Source organism: Tachypleus tridentatus, chromosome 2 (assembly GCF_004210375.1).
Source record: "Tachypleus tridentatus isolate NWPU-2018 chromosome 2, ASM421037v1, whole genome shotgun sequence".
Classification (NCBI taxonomy): Eukaryota; Metazoa; Arthropoda; class Merostomata; order Xiphosura; family Limulidae; genus Tachypleus; species Tachypleus tridentatus.
This window is the reverse complement of record NC_134826.1, coordinates 88,832,614-88,854,449: the sequence shown is the minus strand read 5'-3', so window position 1 is coordinate 88,854,449 and position 21,836 is coordinate 88,832,614. Positions and strand designations below refer to the sequence as shown.

Here is a 21,836-nt window from a genome sequence, read left to right as displayed (position 1 = left end):
TATTTGAGTGTTTTCTATGGTTATGTTGTGTTTATTTGACTTGCAGTGTTCGAAAACGTGTGAAGGTGACTTTTTATGTTCTTTGAATCTGGTTTCCGTTTTTCTACTTGTTTCTCCAATATAGAAGTCGTGGCAGTTATCACATTGTATTTTATAAATAATGTTGGTGTGGTGTGTGTCAGTGTAGTTTTTACATAGTATAGACCTCAGTTTTGTGCCTTGTTTTTGAATAAATTTGGTATTAACTGGAATGTCATATTTTGTTACTAATTTTTGCCAAATGTTGGTTATTTGTTTGCTGATGTCAGGAATATATGGTATACAGCAGTATATGGTTTCGTGGTTTTTTGATTCGTGAGCTGTATTAACATTATACGCGCACACCTAGACAAAAAGCAAAATCAACCACCAACTAAAGTAAATACAGCTCACGAACCAAAAAACCACGAAACCATATACTACTGTATACCATATATTCCTGACATCAGCAAACAAATAACCAACATTTGGCAAAAATTAGTAACAAAATATGACATTCCAGTTAATACCAAATTTATTCAAAAACCAGGCACAAAACTGAGGTCTATACTATGTAAAAACTACACTGACAAACACCACACCAACATTATTTATAAAATACAATGTGATAACTGCCACGACTTCTATATTGAGAAACAAGTAGAAAAATGGAAACCAGATTCAAAGAACATAAAAAGTCACCTTCACACGTTTTCGAACGCTGCAAGTCAAATAAACACAACATAACCATAGAAAACACTCAAATACTAAATAAAGAAACAAACATAAATAAGCGCAAAATTAAAGAAGCCTTACTTATACAACAACTTAATCCCAAAATAAACCAATATAAAGGAACGCCTTTATACCTATATTAATATAATAAAATAAATAAAATTATATATTCGAACATCTAATACCGCCCTCTACATTTCGACACACAGTTACACAACCCCTTTCAAACATGTTGAACAGCTTCCGGTCAGTTACCTCCTTCTTTGTGAACCTGACGATGACCGAAGAAGGTTGAAACGTTGTTCGCTCTTCTATGTAAAATATTTTCTCAACCCAAACGAGCCGTTTTTGCATATAAAAAACCCTATATTGGACTTTGACCCTCTTGCTTCCGTAAGGATTAGAAAGATGAAGTTGTTGTAACTAGACTACACATTGGTCACAGTTTTTTAACTCATCGTTTTCTTTTATTTGGAACTGATACACCAGTGTGTGGTTTGTGTAACACTCAGGTCACAATAAGCCACATTTTACTTTCTTGCCATCGTTACGACTCTCAACGACGGCACTATTTTAAACATGTTCTGTCCCAAGGTTTGTCTGTAACATTGGACAGTGTTATTGGTGATGGTGACACTGTCCACCTTGGTAAACTTTTTAGTTTTTTAATGGTCATTAATCTTTTTAATGCCATTTAAGTTTTTTAATTTATACATTAGACCTTTTTAATGTGACTCTCTTTTAAGAATCACAGTTCATTTAGTTCAATTTGAAATTATAAACTGGCCGAAACATTAAATAACTCAACACCAGGACTGTAAAGGCCAACTTCAGGTGACTAACGCTGCTGTTTGAACTACCTGCTAGTCATCCTGGCAAGCTATTATTAAAATTTTGCTACACGTGTTTTAAAACTTTTGTTACTTTTTGAAAAATGGCCATAATGTCACATAACTGGGAACCAGGATTGGAAAGGCCAACTTCAAGTAACTGACGGTGGTTTTTGTACTTACCTGTTAGTCTTCCTGACGGATTATGATAATTACCATTATGCTACAGAAAGTCCTTTATGACTTCTCTTGTTGTAGTTTTTCTCTTAACGTTGTAGGCTAGATGTAAACATTGGTTTTATGCTGTTTATGTTTTTTTTCTTAAACTCTGTTTTGTTTTACCTTAAGTTTCTTTTACGAATTTTACTACACAAAACACTAAATCAACCAACCAACCAACTAGATGTCAGGCTTTGTTATTGATGTTAAAATAAGCTTGAGAAACAGATGTCATGTTTGTTTATTCGAGTAGGTCCACTTTGTTGTTGATGTTAAAAACCTGGAGAAACGGATGTCATGTTTATTTATTCGAGTAGGTCCACTTTGTTGTTGATGTTAAAAACCTGGAGAAACAGATGTCATGTTTATTTACTCACAACACTAAGTTGTCATCTGTAAAGTAAAATGCATGTTTCACCTTCACCAAAAGTTCAAAACCAATTAAAATAACAGGTTCAAGAGCTGAAGAAGAAAGTTAATGACCGTGATGAACAGAATAGTACGTTAGAAGAGCTGAAGAAGAAACTGATGAAGGATATAGAGTCTTTACAAAATGACTTTAAAGAGAATCGGGCTTCTAGTGAGAAGCTAGAGAAGTCCAAGAAAAAACTTCAGGCCGAGGTAACAAAAACTTTGCCTTTTATCAGTAAAGGTTTTTATTTGTTTGGTTATAAATAATAAGTATAGAGTTTAAATTTGACTTAGCCATCACAGGTTCGTGTTTATTATTTGTCTGGTGTCACTCGCAACTGGCTATGTGTCTGTATCAAAAGAGTGTACCTAGAAAACAGCAGATCTAGACTATTATGAAATGTTGGTTGTTATTATTTGTTGAAGAAGTGCCAAAAATTTAATTCTGATAGTTTTTGTTTTTTATTTTTAAATAAAAGTTGAATAGAAAAGAAAAGTTTTTATGAAACAAATTATGGTACACTTAAAGGTTCTTGAATGATTTTGTAAGTTTAACAACTTACTAGTGAGAGCTAAGCAAACTTATCTCATGCAAGAAGTTTTGGTATTCAGAAATGTTTATATGTTATTTGTTCATAACAGATAACCATAATTACTTGCGACTTGTGTACAAACGTGTGTAATTAAAATTATATTTCAAAATGTTTTGTTTTCATGCTTCCTAAGACAAACTTGTTACACTTTCACAACGACATTGTCTCAAAGCACCGTTGTAATGTTTATAGGTAGATGATCTGACCATGGAGCTTGAAAGCTACCGAGGTAAAGTAGCAGACCTAGAAAAGAAGCAACGTAAATTTGACCAGCTGCTTGCTGAAGAAAAGGCAGTATCTGAAAAAATTAATCAGGTAAAAGACAGTGTTGAGCGGGAAGTAAGAGAAAAGGAAACTACGGTTTTGTCCCTGACCCGAGATTTAGACAAGAGAAGCAATCAGTTGGAGGAGTTAGAACGAGCTCACCGGTCACTGAAGTTGGAACTGGACGAATTAGTCAACACACAGGGAACAGCGGACAAAAGTGTAGGTTTATTTACTTAAATTATAATTTTTATGTGATAGCTTATTTGTGCTAATCACATGTGTGTTATTTCAAAATACCAGACAACATTTCAAAAAATATCTGTGTTGTGTATCTTTACTGCTGAACATAGATAACAGATCTATGCAGGAATTTGGAGAACAGGTAGAAATTGTGTCATACATTGGTTTGTGTGATTCTAATATACCTTGGTAATTTGTTTTTAATAATTACTATTAAGAAAATAAAACCTACAAGCCTTAATTGTTTTTTACCTAAATCAGTGAGTTTGTGAGATAGTAGTTTAAAAATCTTATCTTAGCCCAAGGGAAAAATAATACACATTAGCATTCCATGAACCTGATATAACCTGGAGATAAAGATAGGTAAATGTTGTTACTTTTTGTCATTCGAAATTAGCAAAATATTTGTTTAGATTTACATGGGTTTTCTAATCCTATGGAATATTAATAAAGTTGTTTAGTTGTTAACACATTTAACAAATCTAAGGCTGAAACAAATATTAAGTTAGAAATATGTGGGATATAGCATAAGGTATTAATTCATAAGCACCTTGAACTCTGAATCTGCTGCAATAAGAAACATTTTTAGTGCATTATGTTAAAGTTTATATAAGAAAACTATTTGAGAAAAAATTATTTTTTCATGTTTCTGGATTTCACTCCTGTTATTTGTCTCAAAACAAAGTGTTCTCCACGTTTCAAAAAGTACTTGCTCAAAGTGAATTGGGACAAATATTTCTCACCACATTTTTAGTTGTTTGCCCAAAATTATTTGAGTGTTGCCATGCATTACAGAAGGCTCTCAAAAAGCAAGAAAATTTACAAAACTGACTTTTGATCTCCTTTCCAAAAAAAAAAAAAAACACAAAATGGGTTAAACAACAGCAAAGTTTCAGTTCTTAACACTCGGTTGGCCCATACATTTTGTTACAAAGTTGTTTATTGTACTCTAAAACAAAGAGATGGCAAGAGTAGCATGAAATATGAGCTGTTGTGTCATACCTGGAACAGCAAAAATCCTGTTTTTGTAAACTAGAGATAATTTAATATATATTTTCATAATTTACTCTAACTTTCACAAGTTATAAGCAGTATAGCTTTATTTCCATACAAACACAAGCCTTGTATTAATGTATTTTTGTTTGTTTGTTGTTTTTTTCTGTTTCCCTTTTATTATCTTTATCTTGCATGCTTTTCAGAGATTATAAAAGCAATTTCAGAGACATGCTAGATAACTAGTACTACTGCAATTTGTGAAAATATTTTGTAATGAAATGCTGGGAAACTTTTCAGCTTGTTTTTCTTTTCTTTTTAGCAAAAAATTTAATAACACTATGTAACACAAAATTTGTTCCTGGATAATATGTGTTGTTTCTTAATTGCTTATGTTGTAAAAGTACAGAAAATGACCATTATTCCCTACAAATTTTGCTTTTGTGACCTGGATATTAACCTATTTTCTATGTAAAAATTGGCAGACTTGCACATTTTCATTTACATAAGGTCTGAATAAAACAACATATGAATCAAGATTTATGTGTATTTATACTAAAGTTGTACAAAAATGTTTAAAAGTGAGTAGTTTTTCCAAGATTTGCGACTGAAATGTAAATCACTTTCAGCTCTCAGATATGTCACTTAATCTATAATGTATGTTCCATTATTATTCATTATTTCCTGCCAATGATTCACAAGCTTCTGAATGCCACTTCTATAAAATTCTTGGGGTTTGGAGGAAAAGAATGTAGAGAGAGTAGATTTGACTTCATATGTTCCAAGCTCTTTTACATCAACATAGTTCTGCAAACTTCGGAACAGATGATAGCGAGATAGGGCAAGGTCTGGAGAATAAGGAGGCTATAGAAGTTCTTCCCAGTCTAGCTCTTGAATCTTTGTAGATGTGATCCTTGCTGTATGGGGCCGTGCATTATCCTGGTGTAACAAAAATTTTGTTCCTGGATAGTATGTGTTATTTCTTAATTGCTTGTGTTGTAAAAGTACAGAAAATGACCATTATTCCCTTCAGACTTTGCTTTTGTAACCTGGATAATGAAATTTAGAAGTTAACCTATTTCCTATGTAAAAATGGGCAAATTTGTACATTTTCATTTACATAAGGTCTGAATAAATCAACATATGAATCAAGACTTACATGTATTTATACTAAAGTTATACAAAAATGTTTAAAAGTGAGTGGTTTTTCGAGATTTGCGGCTGTAATATAAATCACTTTCAGCTCCCAAATATAGTCTCCCATCATGTTTTCATTATACGCTCCTTGGTAGCGGCGTTCAAAGTCCAGTATAATTTGGTGAAAGAGCTCACCTTGCTCCTTTGAGTATGTTCTCCTTGAATTTATCAAGATGAGTGTCAAGGATATGGACTTTCAGGGACATCCTGCAGCCAATTTTGCTGTAGTTCTTCACCAGAGCCTCAACCAGTTCCACATAATTTTTGGCCCTGTGATTGCCCAAGAAGCCCCAAACCACTTGACATTGTGCCTCCCCACAGAGAACTAGGTCCATTGTGGCCAGTTCTTCCTGTTGTATTGCGGTGCAGTGTCCCTGCTGTTCCAAAAGCAAAGATAACAGGGAAACTTGGTAAAGCCTAATGTGTGACAGGTTCATGCAAAATATTTTATATGTGATATTTTTTCTATATTATTGGAAATTTAAAAAATAAATTAAAAGGTATTTAAATTTTAAAAGGTCTAAAATTTGTATAATATAAAATCTTACTATTCAAGCAAGTAAAAATTGTCCGTCTTACCTTCTAGAGTTTTATTGCAGTGCTTATAGGTAAAATAAGGTGTCCAGGGTTTGTCTTGATCCCTGACAGACATGCTGAAATATGCCTTGTAGGCTTCACACATTCTAGCAGATGCTGTCACAGAGTACTTTTTTGCTCTTGTCTTGATAAATTGGCCACATACATAGCAGAATGCATCTGGAGAGTGCTTGCAGCTTCTTGATGCCATCTTTGATAAAATCAGATAGGTCTATGTGTTCACTTAGGCAGCTAGAACTCAACTAAAGGTTCTTGAAAATTCTCGTAAGTTTGAGAAAATTCTCTATCAGCTACTTAGCACTGAATCTACTTGGAATGTTCTGGTAAATTTGAAAATTTCATTACCCAGGTCACAAAAGCAAAGTTTGAAGAGAAAATTGATCTTTTCCATTTACTTTAGGCATACGCAATTGGGAAATAACACTTTCTGCTCAGGAACAAGAAAAAGTAAAAATTTTGTTACACAGTGTAATCCTACAACAAAACTGATAAGTTAATTACTAAACTTTTTTTTTTTAGCTGCACGAACTGGAGAGAGCAAAACGAACTCTTGAGAGCCAACTAATCGAACAGAAGACACAGATTGAAGAGTTGGAAGATGAACTACAGCTGACCGAAGATGCCAAGCTGCGACTGGAAGTTAACATACAGGCTTTGAAGTCTCAATTTGAACGAGAACTGCAGGTAAAGGAAGAACAGGCAGAGGAGAAGAAAAGAGGACTGATGAAACAGGTGAGAATAAAACTTGTTGGAAGTGTCTTAATTACTATCATAAAACATGTAGGACAACCCGGGTAATGTATGGTCATGTTGGAAGTGTCTTTGTTACTATCGTTAAACAGACGGACAATTCGGGTAAGGTATGGTCATGTTGGAAGCGTCTTTATTACTATCATTAAACATGTCGGACAACTCGGGTAGTGGACGGTCATGTTGGAAGTGTCTTTATTACTATCATTAAACATGTAGGACAACTCGGGTAGTGGAGGGTTATGTTGGAAGTGTCAGGTAATATACTGTGAAGTACCTAGAACCTCTCTATAGTTTATATTTTGCTTTATCCCAAGGTTCGTGAGCTGGAGACAGAACTGGAAGAAGAGAGGAAACAACGAGCAACAGCAACAAATGCCAGGAAGAAGATGGAAGGGGACTTCAAGGATTTAGAACAGCAGTTTGAAGTGGCTACAAGGACGAAGGAAGATGTTCTACGCCAACTTAAGAAGCTTCAGGTGTGGATTTGTTTTCAGAATTCTGATGTATATTGACAGCATTAAACATGATATAATAACTTCTGCAGTAATAATCGCATTTTATAACCACAGGGACACGCAGTAGACCACACCTCTGTCCATGCAGCATTGATCGTATTTGGCTCTCGAAAAATGTGTCCACTAGTCCATCCTTATCAATGGATGTTGACAGTTTTTGTCAGGATAGTGAAGAATAATATTCCATAAATTTTCTTCAAATTAAAATCATATTTGACTGAGCAAAAATAGTGTGAAAAATCAGCCTCCATGTTAACACAGGTTTGTTTTTTTTGCTTTTTTCAGTACCTTGACCCACCAAAAACTAATTCAGGTAATCACCTTTACAAAGTACTTGGTTCTCACAGTATTGTGCACACTGAGATACATTTATCTGAATGACCAGTCTTGTGCTGTTGAAAGAGAAACAATGTTGTAGTAGTACATTGTGTTGTTGTTTCTTGCCAAGAATTTCTTAAATAAAAGTGACATTTCTGAGTGTGTTTCCAGTAAACTTTGGTTTCATCCTCCTGGGCCTCTGCACATCTTATGCACACAGTCAGTATAAAGAAAACCGTTGGTATGGATGTTGAAAATACTGTGTAGCTGAGTGAAATCGATGGAAAATTTATTTATACATTTGAAAACTGAAAGATATTAAGTTATGCTAGGTTTTTTTTTGGTAATGGAATATTGCTAGATGTTTTTCTACTGATAAACAATACTGTCATGGTGCACTATTGGGAAGTTTTGGATGCTATAGGTCATAGGTCAGAAAAGATCTGTGTTATGCTTAAATGCAATATAGTTATGCTAAATAGTGTACATGTTTCCAAACATTTTAATATGTTTATAACATGACAAAAAGGGTTTTATTATAACATACTAAATAAACATTCTGTTCAAACATTTATTTGACTGTCAGCTCTGACTTTTACTTTTTAAATAAGTGCAATGCGACTTTGTTTTGTATAAAGGAAATTGGAAATTAAAGGAACCAGAATGGAAAAAGAATGTTTTCCTCGCTCTGTTAGTAACAATTGTAAAAACATTTATTTCAAAGAGTATATCAGAATTATAATTGAGTATAGACCACTTGTCTTCTACTTTCTTGTTTGTTTGTCCTGTACCTTCTCTAATTTTATTTCACCATCCTCGATACCATATATTACAGACACAAGTAAAGGACAGCCAGAAAGAAGTGGAGGAAGCCAGAATTTCTGGTGAGGAACTGACAACTCAGTTGAAGGAAGTGGAGAAAAAGGTAAAAATAATGGAAGCAGAAATGATTCAGCTACGAGACGACCTGGCTAGTTCGGAGCGAGCCCGTCGTTCAGTGGAAGTTGAGAGAGATGAGCTGCAAGAAGAAGTAAACAATAGTGTATCAAAGGGGTAAGTAGATCTAGTTACTTAACTATTTCTAACAGTGTGTTAGTTTCTTCTCATTATTAATCGATTATGGTGTCTATATCGTTACTTTATCCCTCACTTCTAGCATGAACTTTACTAGTGCAAACATCTTATCTCTGCTTGCTTCTCTCTGTTCTTTTTTATTATTCCCATTAAAATCTCTACCAGATTTCTCTCCAATGTAATTATGTGCCTTGACAAGTTTATCCACTGGTTTCTACAGTTTTTGCATGTTTCTGTGATTTTTTTCCTTCGTTTATAATATCACTTTTCAAATACTTCCTTCTCTTGTCTTGTTGTATCTTTTAGAAAATTTTAAATATAATTTATTCAGTTCATTTTGATGTGACACCACTTATGTGTTGTCCGTTCAGGTCCTTCTGGTTGTGACACTACTTACGTGTTGTCCATTCAGTTCCTTGTGGTGAGAAAACGTACTTAATGAGAAAGAAAAAAACATTAAATTTGAATAAGTTGGACAGTCAATTCATAGCTTCTGTAGAAGGCCACCTTCTTAAAACAAAATGTGATAAAATTTAATGTTTTCTCATATCGTATCTTCCATCTTGACGGTATGCAGTGTGGTTCACCCAATCCTTGTTTACCATGCTTTTTTACATTGTCCAGCTCGTTAATTCTGAAATGTCATATCATAATATTGTCCAGCCATTATTTTCTCATTCCAATACCCTCTTTATAAATCCAGACAATTTCTTATTAAGACATTTCTTTATCACAGAAAATATCTTAACATCATGACAATTTTTAATATTGTTCAATAGTTAATTCAGTAAAAGAACAATCCAAAATATTATTACTTCAGTCATTATCAAACTATAACAGTTTTGTTTCTTACTTAAGCAGATATTTCATATATTTTGTACAGGTCACTTCTTCAAGATGAGAAGCGCCATCTAGAGGCTAAAATTCAACAGTTGGAACAGGAAGTTGAAGAAGAGCAAACTAACTCAGACAACCTAACGGACAAGACTAGAAAGGCTTGGGCACAGGCATGGACACGTGCTTTATGATAACTCACAGAATTTTAAATTTTACCCTAAAATGGGTCCTATGACACTTTAACTCCTGACTCTACTAAGTGGGCATGTGCTTTAGCTAAATCATTAATGCCACAAATCATAATTTTCACCTCGCTGATAATTAAGTGGTAGCTTAGTTGGCTAAAGAGTCTAAAATATCGACAAAACCATGTCTTCAGATCTTGTATTGTTTTAAATTCCTTTCTTCAAAAAAATTAGAACTTCACAGGGTCATATGCCATCTGTAAATTCCATAGTCAGGAAACAACATTATTAAGAAATTGAAACCTTAGAAAACTAAGAATAAAGAACATGTCAGTTGTGAACAAGTTTGGGTGACATTGAAGATTTTATTGTTAGATATAACTTTATTTGTACTTGTTTATAATAAATAAACAAATAACACACAATTAAAAACATTTTTAAATCTGGCCAATCTACAGCTTCAGTTTAAACAAATTGCATATCTAATTTAATGGTGTGTGTTATTATTTTAAACTGGTGTTGGTTGAGATATGAGCTGCTGTAGTAAAGTGCCAGTATTGAGTTGAGATAAGGAATTAGTATTTTCTACTTTCAGATAGAACAACTAACAGCTGAGCTTACAAGTGAACGAACACTGACCCAAAATTTGGAAAACAATAGAATGATATTGGAGAGACAGGTGATAGCAATGTCTTTGTTTCTTAAGTAAAATATAATATTAGTAATAGAACTAGAAATTGGCCCAAAATTAAAAATAACTATTGGATAATTATTACCAAACAAAATGAAAATATAAGAATATAACAATATCAATATACTGCACTGGAATGGCTGTCTGTCTGTCCTAGAAAAAACACAACAGGCATCCATTCCAGAGCACTCATCACGAATAGATGTAGTACTTTTGTTTTTATTATTAATATATTGTAGACTTCCCCTGACTCAGTTGAACTGCATAATATGTGTTAAGATGTTCCATATTTGTGAGTGACAAAAACATGTTTTAACACTGCAGAACAAAGAATTACGTGCCAAGCTTGAAGAGCTAGAAACATCACAACGTGCCAAGGCAAAAGCAGCTGTCATTGCTCTGGAATCTAAAGTCCAGCAGTTTGAAGAACAGCTGGAACTAGAATCAAGGTAAATTCTAATCTGCATAGTTTATTGAAGTTACTAATAACATCAAGCAAAGAAAACTAGTGTCTTGCTAAGTTATTAACTGGATGTCAAACCACCTTAACTGAAATGCAAGACCATTGGAAGAATTTGTTGTGATGTCACCTAATGGCTTTAACTCAAAAAAATTAATGTTTCTGGACATTCAGGATAGTTGGAAGCACCATTTGATTCTTGGTCATTTCATGTAGTTTAAAACAATAAGGGATTGTTTCCAACGTTAGATATACATAACATGTTAAAATTAACTTCAGTATCTTTTTGTTAAGTAATATTATTTGTTAAATCTTATAAAATGTTTTAAAGTACAACTGATTTGACAAGTCTTAAAAACATTATTCTTTTTAGCTCCTAGTACTTTATATTGGCACTAAATAATTGTATAGATTATCTAATATTTATTTAATTTAAAGTATGCTTACTGTTGTTTTTGTTTCTTGTAATGTTATGGATAAATGAAATTTATTTTTTATATAACTTGAAAGAACCAATTAAGTGATAAAGGGTAAACTGCCATACCTTGTTCAGTATCCCTCTGATATTTGAATTTTACTCAACATCAAAATTAAGATTTGTATAAGTAAATGAGCACAATACCTTTCAACTTTTAGAGAACGGCAAACAGTTATTAAAAGTGCACATAAGGTGGAAAAGAAACTGAAAGAAACTCTGTTACAGTTAGAAGAAGAGAGACGTCACTCAGAACAGTACAAAGAACAAGTAGGTTGTATTGACCATTATATTATTGAATTAGAAAATTTTCTTGAAAGTCTTGAAGACAGGGTAGGTAAAAATTATGTATTATTGTAATAAAAGACTGTTTGAAAATTACATTATGCTGTTGTCAGTAAAGCTTTTATGGCTAGAACCATAATTTAAACCTGGTTCATTTGTTTTTTACCCCTTGCAGGTACAAAAAGTCAACAGTCGGGTCCAGGCATTGAAGCATCAGTTGGACCAGGCAGAAGAAGAATGTTCTCAAGAAAAGGCACAACGACGTAAGGTTCAGCGAGAGCTGGAGGATATCACCGAAATGAATGAAGCTATGTCACGGGAACTGAATAACTTGAAGAACAAAATGAGGTGAACTTACAAGTAGTAACAGAAATTAATTTTTTAATTAGTTGTTAAACATGCTTTGATTGTCATATTTTATTCTTTGTTTTAATATATTGCAAATAGATATTGTAAGTCAAGACTTTTTTATTTAAGATGAAATCTTCCTTGTGTCAACATTATGATGCATGTTTAGTTTCATCTCTAACTGTTACTTTCACCCCACAATAGTCTGCCCCATTCATAGTAAGTTTTATATTTCAGAAATGTAAAAAGACATCAACAGTTTCTTATCCTAGACCTTGTTACTAAACGATTATTTCTCAATATGTGTTGTTTCCTCTGTCCTGTTGAACACAACTTAGTATGTGGTGAATTAAGTTTTTTTACACAGGTCAACAATCTGAACTTTGACTTTCCTAAATGATTGGGTTCATAGCCTAACACATATAGAAAGGTATTAAACAACTACTGGATTAAAATTGTTATAATGTATATAAATATACGTAATTATTATAGTTTTCTGCACACTAGTATATAATATACTAGCATTCAAAGCATGTTAGTTCCAACAAAAGAGAGGTTAAAGAGATCAAATTACTCTCTAGTTAAATAGTATTCTTATGGATGGTGTTGCTTCTTACGATCCACTTTAATTTTAAAGTTAAAACACCAACCATGATGCAGTTCAATCTATTAACATAAAATTAATCACTCTAAACCTTCGTGATAAAGCCACTTGTTTTTTCTAGAAAAAGTGGGACATTAGCGGTTCCAGCTTCTCGCTTCTCTGGAGCAAAACGTGGATCCACAACTTCTATGGGGAGTGGCAGTGGAGATGAAGGGCTGGGATTTTTACAGGAAGTTTCACAGAATGAGAACCAGGCCTAATCTTAATAATCTAAACTGAGAAACAAAATGAAACTAGAAATGGTAAAAGCCCTCACCTGTGCTGGCATTATGGGAACATTTCCAAAGCATCAAGGTTACAATACATATATAACAATGGTTTGATACTAAGTACTGTGTAATGTTACATCCTTATCGTCTCTAAGATGAAAAAAAATTGTCATGATATTTTAAAGTTAAACTGTAAATCTTTTGAACTTATTTTTTATGTATATATACACATCTAACAAATATCATAATTACCTCCAATTAGATTTAGTGAAATATTTCACACTAATGGGTCCTTCCTAACCTGTAGTTTTGTAAATTAAATATTTTTAGGACTGTAACAATATACTTAACTTGATATACAACAGTATTCTTTTATCACAAAACACGTAGCTATGTTAATTTATCAGTACAGCAAACAAATTATTTTTATTACACTTCTGGAGAAATATCAGAAATCCTGTTTGTTTGTTTCTCATTTATTTAATTGACTTTGTCCATAAATGTTGCCAAAATCAGGCAGCATTTCATCACAGAACTTCACAAATTAGTTTGTGCCAACAAAAGTTAGGCTTAAGTTAATTTGATTTCTTTAAGAAATGCCACTGAAGAAAGAAAACTACCATTTTTACTCACCTTACAAAGGTTAACTAACAATGCACACGGAGTTAGTTATACCACATTATCAGTTGTAACATCTAGACTTTTAACCTTTTTGTCTCAAAGATACAACTTCACTCAGTATATCTGTCACCCATATGAGGTTAATTTAACTGTGTGGTTTCCAGAATGGAATTCATTTTCACAGTAATGTAGCTTTCCAGTAGGTCTTAAAGTCCATCTACCACTATCACTGCAATATTAAGTCTGTCCTCCCCGTACATGTATGTACTATAGTTTATAAGATGGTATCTCATCCCTTGGTTCCAAAACCTTGAGGCTATGACTAACCATCACTAAAAATGGTTTCATATCTTTAGCCCCTCTCTTTGTGCCCTGGAGCTTTTTAAGAGTTTCACCCAAGAAATCAGTTTTCTTTATTTTGATCCAAAACTTCAAAAATGTTTACAAACAGTTGAATTTCCAAGTCCTTTTACTAAAAATAATGAAACCTATACTTTGCATAGCTATTCAATACAAAAACAAGCAAATTTGTAATTTATATTATTAAAAGTGTTTTCATCTAACATAAGAGGAAATTGAGAAGAAAAAAAACTGAATTTGAGCACCAACGAACCATGGTCCATTAACAACAACTTGGGTGAATCGTTACAGCCACAAATAATTTCATTTATAATATTACACTTATATTAATACATTTATTATTCATGTCCAAAACTCTGTCTTGTGATGTTTTTATCTTAATTCTCAAACACAAAGTCAAAGAATCAGTGTATTTATTTAATAGTTTAGTAAAACATATAGCTTTAGTATCCTATTGAGAGCTAAACATAACATTACTACAGAATTTTCAGTGGTATTCTTGTAAAACTATCTGAAAGTGGCAAATGAATAAAATGTATTTGGTTTAATATGAATAACTTACTTTGGTCCCAAACTCTACACCAACGTTCTCTATTAGCTACTATCACCAGCAGCATTATCATTTAGTAATACTTGCCAATGATTATAGGAAGTGGAGAACCTATGTAGATGCCAAAGGCCCCTACTCCAGCACCAAGACACTAATTTGTGTGTTGCATTATACCAAGCTTGTGGATTTACCTCTTAAAACAACTGGTGGTCCTGTCTTTCATCGTGTCAGTAACTGTGACAAACTAAATCATCACTAATTTGTTCTACACAGCTACATCTAAAATGAAGTAAAGTAAGGCACAACTGGAATTTCCAACACTAAATATTAATTGTGGTCGCTAATAAGTTACACGTCATCTACAAACTAACTAACATAGTGAATACATACTTTCAAGAATTTACTCCACATGGAACTTTGGGCCAAGTCCTTCACGTATGACTTTCTAAAGCTCCATTATTTAATCAAGTCCACATTTTGTGTGATTAACTGCATTCTTTTCCCTGCCTCAAATAATCAGTTTAGTGAAAGTGCCAAACATTTTTCTATCTTAACAAAGAGGCTAGCTGTACCCAACTCATTGGAGAAAAACAACAATGAATTTGCACATGAAAGCATTAAATACATTGTTGTGGTATTTCTCCAGCTAAAAATCATGTGTCATTGCTCATCACCAATTACGTCCCTATTGTAAGATATAAAAAAAAGTCAACTGTTTGCAGCTATGGTGGACTCCTTCCAAATAACAGCTTCTAGACCTTTAAGTCTTTGAAATTTCCAAAATGTGGGATATATCCCTTGAATTTAGTTAAATTGTAAAACAAAGGAATATGGATCAATTTAGGGTAGGTAGATATTCAGTGTTTATTGGCACAAAGCTACAAGGCCATCTGTGCCAGACAAGATGTGGTACAGTATAGGTATAGGTCTATTAAGGTAAAAAGTAAGATATGTAAAATTAGGTACTGCCAGGAAGACTGAAGCAAGAAATTCACCCTTGCTGTCAGTCACCTGAAGATTACCTTTCCAGTCCTGGGTTCAAGTCAATATAAAAATTGAAATGTGTAAAATAAATCTTGTTAAAACACTATATAGTCTGATAAAAACCTTAAATTAAGGGTAAAAGACCAATGGCTTTTAAAAATGTAAAAACATGAGTGAGATGGGCAGTGTTGCCTATAACATGGGCCAAAGTCATGGGCAAGCCTGCCTTACAAATATCTTTAAAATGGTGTCGTCGTTCTAGGTTGTAACAACGATACAATAATAAAATGTGGATGCTTTGTGATCTGACTGCCACATAGACCACACACTGGTGCAGCAGTACCAAATAAAGGTAGTGGTGGGTTAAAAATCTGTGACCAATGCATAGCCTTGCCAAAACAACCTCTATTAAATCCTTACAGAAGCAAGAGGGCCAAAGACCTAGAGAAGGATTGATTTGAAAAAACTTGTTATTGTGTTGCTCAATCCAGGTTGCTGGCTATCTGGTGTACAGTCCAGTTTTGATGGGTACTGGGATGATAGATCCAGAACAGACAGATTTTGCTTCTCTGTCAGCAAGCTCATTCCCACAAATACCAACATGACCTGGTATCCAAAAGAATTGGATGGAGACAGATGAGAGAGAAAGATGGGCCAGTTTGTTTTTGATATTGATGAGAAGAGGGTGGTGACTAACATGGAATGATTCCAGGGCCAATAGACAGCTGAGTGAGTCCGTATATATTGTACAATTTGTATATTGCATTAGTTCAATATCATTTAGGGCAAAAGAGATGGCATACAATTTGGCAGTGAAATCAGAAACTGTACGGGGGAGTCTGTGTGCCACAATCGAACTGTCACAAACCATGGCAGAGCCCACTGAGTCGCCTGATTTGGAACCACCTGTATATATATATATAGGAATAGATGGATCATATGAAAGATGTTCAGCAAAGAAAGAGTGATATTTCCAATCGGGTGTATCTGCTTTCCTCAGATGACTCAAAGATAGGTTACAATTGGGGACAGTAATTTGCCAAGGTGGAATAGGCTGATTTGAAGAAACTGCAATGTTATTCCAGGAGAAATCCAATTCTTCTAATTGTGCCTGGATATGGAGACTAAAAGGAACCATGGCAGATTTTCTGTTATTAAAAAGTGTGGTCCATTGTGGTTGGAAAACACAACTCCAGGTAGTATGCTATGGTAAGGATTGAAGTTTGGAAGTATACATTAGAGACAGTTACAAACAGCAAATATATAGAGGGGGTCCATGAGATTCCACATACAGACTTTGCACAGGAGAAGTACGAAAAGCTCCAATGCAAAGCCTAAGCCCCTGGTGATGGACAGGATCCAACATTTTCAGTGCTGAGGTTCTGGAAGAACCATAAACCATAGTCAAGTTTGGATTGGACGAGGGCTCAATAAATTTTGAGCATGGAGTATCGATCTGCTCCCCAAGAAGTAGAAAAGAGGACACGGAGAATGTTCAATGCTTTTAGACATTTGATATGAAGTTGCTTGATATGCGATATATAATTGAATTTACAATCAAATATAAGACCTAAGAACTTTGCCTCAGAGACGACAGGAAGTACATCATCATCAAGACGGAATTCTGGATTTGGGTGGATTCCCCATTTGCGGCAGAAATGTATACAAACGGTTTTAGAGAGTAAAAGTTTAAAACCATTTGCCGTGGTTCACTTCAGTGTCTGATTGATTGCAGTTTGTAGCTGCCATTCAATAAACTTCATGTTTGATGACTGACATGAGATGTGAAAGTCATCAACAAAAAGACCATTTTCAACTGTAGGGGGTAGCTGTTCACTGATGGCATTAATCTTTAATAATGAAAAGTGTGACACTCAGAATACAGATCTGAGGGACTCCAAGTTCCTGTGGAAGAAAAGGAGAAACTGTTGAGCCCATATGGACTTGGAGTCAGTGCTTCATTAAGAATTGCTGGATGCAAAGGGGAAAGTTGTGATGCAATCCATACGAGTGAAGGTCTCATGAGATGCCATATCTCCATGTTGTATCGTAAGCTTTTTCTAAATCGAAAAAAACTAACAAGATGTTGTCTCCTTAAAAAGGCTTCTCTGACTGATGTTTCAAGGCAAATTAAGTGGTCTATCATAGAGCGTTGTCTTCAGAACCCACACTGAGTAGGTGAGAGGATGTTGTTTAATTCAAGACACCACACGAGGCAGGCATTGATTATCCCCTCTAAGATCTTACTGAGACAGCTTGTCAAAGCAATGGGATGGTAATTCAAAGGAATCGTTGGATCCCAAGACCGCCTGTTCATAGAAATTCAAGGCCAAAGTGGTGTGTTGGAGTTGGACCCCTCAACTACCAGGATTCTCTCCTCTCCTTCACGGGTTACCATGCATGGCAAACATGCAGGTGGATATTTAGATCCCAGAGGAGGTAACCTGTAAGAACAGAACCTTCTCTGGGAGGTCCCCTCACCATGTACAGGCATCCACATCGAGGGGACCAATTTAGGGATCCAGAACCATGTAAAGTGAGACCTAAAACAATTCATAATTTATGTGTGGTATGCAAAATGCTACATCTTGCAGAAGGTATAGAATATATGAACATAAGGATCAGTACTTGTAGCAGTTCACATAATCAAGAAGGATATCCATCTGGAAAAGGGAAGCAAATTTCTTCCATTTTTTATCCATTAATTGTCACACAACTTAAACACGAAGAGAATGACAAATATATTCACGCTATTCCAAATAAAGCCCTACTAGATGCAACATATATAAATTTCTGTGCAGTTATACATTTTAAACAGACAGTGGGACACCAATGTTCTCTTATATTAGATGGATCATGGAAAGATACAGAAAAGGGTGATTACTTTGGCTACAATAACTTTAAAAGAAATTATGGTGGAGGATTATTGTCAAAATACATGATCATGAGGTAAAGCGATATGGACCAACAAGATAATGAGGCACATAAATTATTTTAATATAGGATACTCACCCTCATTATTCATAAACAAAGCTGTTTTAGAGAATAATAAAAATGGAAGATTTGGTTTAATATCACAATTATAGCATTAACTATCACTGTAATAATGTCACATGATTTTCGTTCAGTGAGCACCTCATTACATCTACCAAAATATGGGAAGACTGCCAAATTACATTAGTAACTAAACTACTAGGTTTTCCTTTCTGCACTGGTGTAATTATGTAGTGTTATACACTTCTACTGCAATAGGGAATACAACAATAAGTTTACAGTTTCAGAGCCTAAATCAAAACACAGCGATAAGTAAAGAAAATTTTATTACAGTCTAAAAACAAGAAAAAATTATTAGTGTTAAGAATATCCCAAAAGTTTCTTTTTAATGGAGTTCACATCTTTGACAGATAAATGGAAGAGCTATAGCTCTTAGAGAAATAGAAAAGAAACATTTCAAATCACATAACAACTAATAAATAGTTTTTTCCCATAAAGATAAATCACCATAAACAAAAGAATTAGAAGATAAGATTTAAATAATTTTCAAACACATAAACTTGATTCCTAGTAAGTTTGTGGTAAATTGTAACCCGAAAAATATGTTATAGAACAAAATGGAGTATACTGTAACATACAGTTTCTTTGGCATCATTGAAAGACTGTAAAAATACACAGTAAACATTTCAGTTTTGTACAATTTCTGGAAAGGTCTGGAGAAGGAGATAAAATCTTCTTGTACATCTAAAATTGTTTTGTTCTAATGTCTAGTTAAGTAAAACAATACACGCTTCTTGCAAGAAGCCACAAGTTAGTCTTATCTTTGTAAATAAGTTATAATACTTTAATAGTGTAAAGACTTCTGAACTGATCAATGTTAGTTTGCTAGTAGTGATAATTCTATTATGAAATTTATATATTTGGCATTTTCAGTTATGGGGGAAAGTTAGTAACATAGTGGCTCATGTTTTTTACTTAAATGACAAACTGATTTACCAAATTCAAGAAATGAACTTTCACAAATATGTGGTGATCAAAAACAAACTTCCTAACCTTAGTAAATTATGTAAACATCACTTATTTAAAAAAAAGTGCAACTCTCAGTAAAGAAAAACAAAAATTTCTAATTTGAACAATGCAGTATAGCAGTGACTCAAATCTAGGTATATATACATGAAAAATAAAAGCACTGTGTATACTTTAAAAATTATCAGATGTAAGTAATGACAGAGATCCAGATCCTATCATAATAATTACACCACTAAAGACATGATCATGTTAACCTTAAGAATCAATTTCACTTAAATTAAAAGAGAAGACTCCATCTTTCCACTGATACATGATAAAAACAAAAGAATATAAATATAAATGACTAGAACAAGTGGTCATTCTCAGGACTTATCATGTTTTCCTATAAGATATTGAAACACTGCATAGAAGTGTAGAGAAGCCCCTACATTCACAAACAGGTGCCAAATAGCATGAGCACATGGAATTCTCCCATCAGCTTTGAAGAAGACCACCCCCAATATGTAAATGAGGCCTCCAGCTGCAAGTTCTGTCAACCCTGACCGATCTTGCTGAGTGTGAGAAGTAAAAAAAACAACAAAAAAACCATTATTAGAACATTTTTTCTTGATCTCAGACAAATAAGATTACGTGAGGTATTAGGAAACAAATATTTGGAAGTAAGTATTAACAAGAAGGTCTACCTTATAAAGGTGCCTGTGTGTGTGTGATGATTGAAAGATTTCTCCAATTTTCTTCCTACATTCTATCATAGGTAAATTACAAGAATACCAATGCTTTGGCTACATAAAAAGACAGTTCCCCACACCTCATCTTCCACCACAGTGAGAAAGTAACTAATGGAAAGCTTACTCCTGGACTGGTTTAAATCCCTTCTCTTTCACTGAATTGTAGATCCAACTCCAATCAATGTACATTTCTCAGATATGCCAGAAGATTTCAATTACATTAAAATCATCCACATGAAAATCATTAACTTGACATCTTGTTTCAACTACTACAACTCTAACAACAAGTAGCTGATTCTCTTGAGATCACAACATAACCAAGTTACAGTTTTAGCCAATTCTTTTGACATCCAGACATAGTAACATCTATTACAACCGAGCTAAAGTTTCAGTGAACAATAGGTTTCACAAAAATTTGAAAAATTATAGGATATTTTTGATAAGTGAAATATACAATTAAGTTTCTGAATATGGAAAGTTGTTTTAATTGAAGACCTAATCAGGCTTTCAACAAACACGTGTGATTATTGTACCAAAGACAAGCAGCAAGTTAATACAATTCATTCAATGGTTTCAGGAAATGTTACAATGTCTTTGTTCCTTGTGTTGGTTTGCACTAAACTACAGAATGTGCTCTGACCATTGTGTGTATTGAAACCCAAATTTTAGTGTTATAATTCCTCAGACTTACTGCTGAGCCACCAAGATAGGAGAAGAGGTTACAATTTTACTTCGATCAAAACCAGGGTACAAAACGGTTAACATAGAACACAGTAAACAAATATTCAAGAAAAAAAAACTATTGTACAGTATGGAAATTAAGAGTTGGAATGTTGGATTCTCACACACTCTGCAACCTTTTTAAAAAATAATTAGTAATTAATGTGAAAATACTACTAAACAAGAAGCCTTGTCTAGAAAACATCTACAAGGCTAGAATAAGCACTTTTAACACAGTAATAACTTAAGATTTTAAATATTTATAAAAAGTGTACACACAAGATAACTATCCAATTCACTAGTCTCACATAAGAGAATTACATATATAAAAGATTACTAATTTTCTAATTAACTAACAGACTGTTAATTCTTTACAAACTATACCATTTATATCTGAACACCAGATTAAGATGGTTCAGTATCAATAAAAAGATCTAGAATATGATATTTTTCATACCACAAGACCCATAATCACTGCTGCTGTTATTATAAAAACAATTAAAGCTTTTATGTACTTCAATTTTTATAGACTCAATATTAAAAGCAGAACTTGTACTATACCATGTGTAAGGTTGCAGCAGCTGGAATAATCCCCATGATTAGGTAGAAACAGGTCTCCAAGGTTTTGTATCTGTAAAACAAAGACTAACATTATCATCAAATCTCCAAGACTTTGTATCTGGTGACACCTGCAACAGTACCTTATAGTTTTATCTTACACTTAATTACCGAAACACTTGTAAGATGTGTAACAACATCGTATCAAACTTTATGTCACATTCAATTATAGTAACACTTATAGAATGTTAGAATTAGGATAAAGATGAAAACAAAAGTATATGCCAAACAACATATCACACTTCTGAGGGTGGTCAGAACATACTGGACAATATTTGTTTTTGCTCCTAATGAAAGTTTCTTTGGCAAACATTACAA

At 33.7% G+C, this 21,836-nt stretch overlaps 2 protein-coding genes across 7 annotated transcripts in view; one reads left to right on the top strand and one right to left on the bottom strand.

Moving 5' to 3' along the window:
• LOC143244459 (uncharacterized) overlaps positions 1 to 14,440 on the top strand; it is a 66,388-nt gene extending 51,948 nt beyond the window's left edge. For both annotated transcript variants that reach the window (XM_076489149.1, XM_076489150.1), the window contains 11 exons: positions 2,256 to 2,423; positions 2,999 to 3,292; positions 6,620 to 6,832; positions 7,168 to 7,329; positions 8,522 to 8,739; positions 9,644 to 9,767; positions 10,378 to 10,461; positions 10,798 to 10,922; positions 11,570 to 11,678; positions 11,869 to 12,041; positions 12,767 to 14,440. In XM_076489149.1, coding sequence (XP_076345264.1) covers positions 2,256 to 2,423; positions 2,999 to 3,292; positions 6,620 to 6,832; positions 7,168 to 7,329; positions 8,522 to 8,739; positions 9,644 to 9,767; positions 10,378 to 10,461; positions 10,798 to 10,922; positions 11,570 to 11,678; positions 11,869 to 12,041; positions 12,767 to 12,905 — 1,809 coding nt within the window. In that variant the 3' untranslated portion in view covers positions 12,906 to 14,440. The remainder of the gene's footprint in view (positions 1 to 2,255; positions 2,424 to 2,998; positions 3,293 to 6,619; positions 6,833 to 7,167; positions 7,330 to 8,521; positions 8,740 to 9,643; positions 9,768 to 10,377; positions 10,462 to 10,797; positions 10,923 to 11,569; positions 11,679 to 11,868; positions 12,042 to 12,766) is intronic.
• The window catches only part of LOC143244462 (monocyte to macrophage differentiation factor 2), a 36,093-nt gene continuing 22,822 nt past the window's right edge, over positions 8,566 to 21,836 (bottom strand). For 3 of the 5 annotated variants that reach the window (XM_076489169.1, XM_076489166.1, XM_076489165.1), the window contains exons 6-7: positions 21,462 to 21,531; positions 18,733 to 20,003 (exon numbers count right to left, since the gene is read on the bottom strand). In XM_076489169.1, coding sequence (XP_076345284.1) covers positions 19,815 to 20,003; positions 21,462 to 21,531 — 259 coding nt within the window. In that variant the 3' untranslated portion in view covers positions 18,733 to 19,814. Of the gene's footprint in view, positions 8,705 to 12,781; positions 12,921 to 18,732; positions 20,004 to 21,461; positions 21,532 to 21,836 lie in introns of those variants that run through there. The other 2 variants (XM_076489168.1, XM_076489167.1) reach the window with 2 other exon arrangements.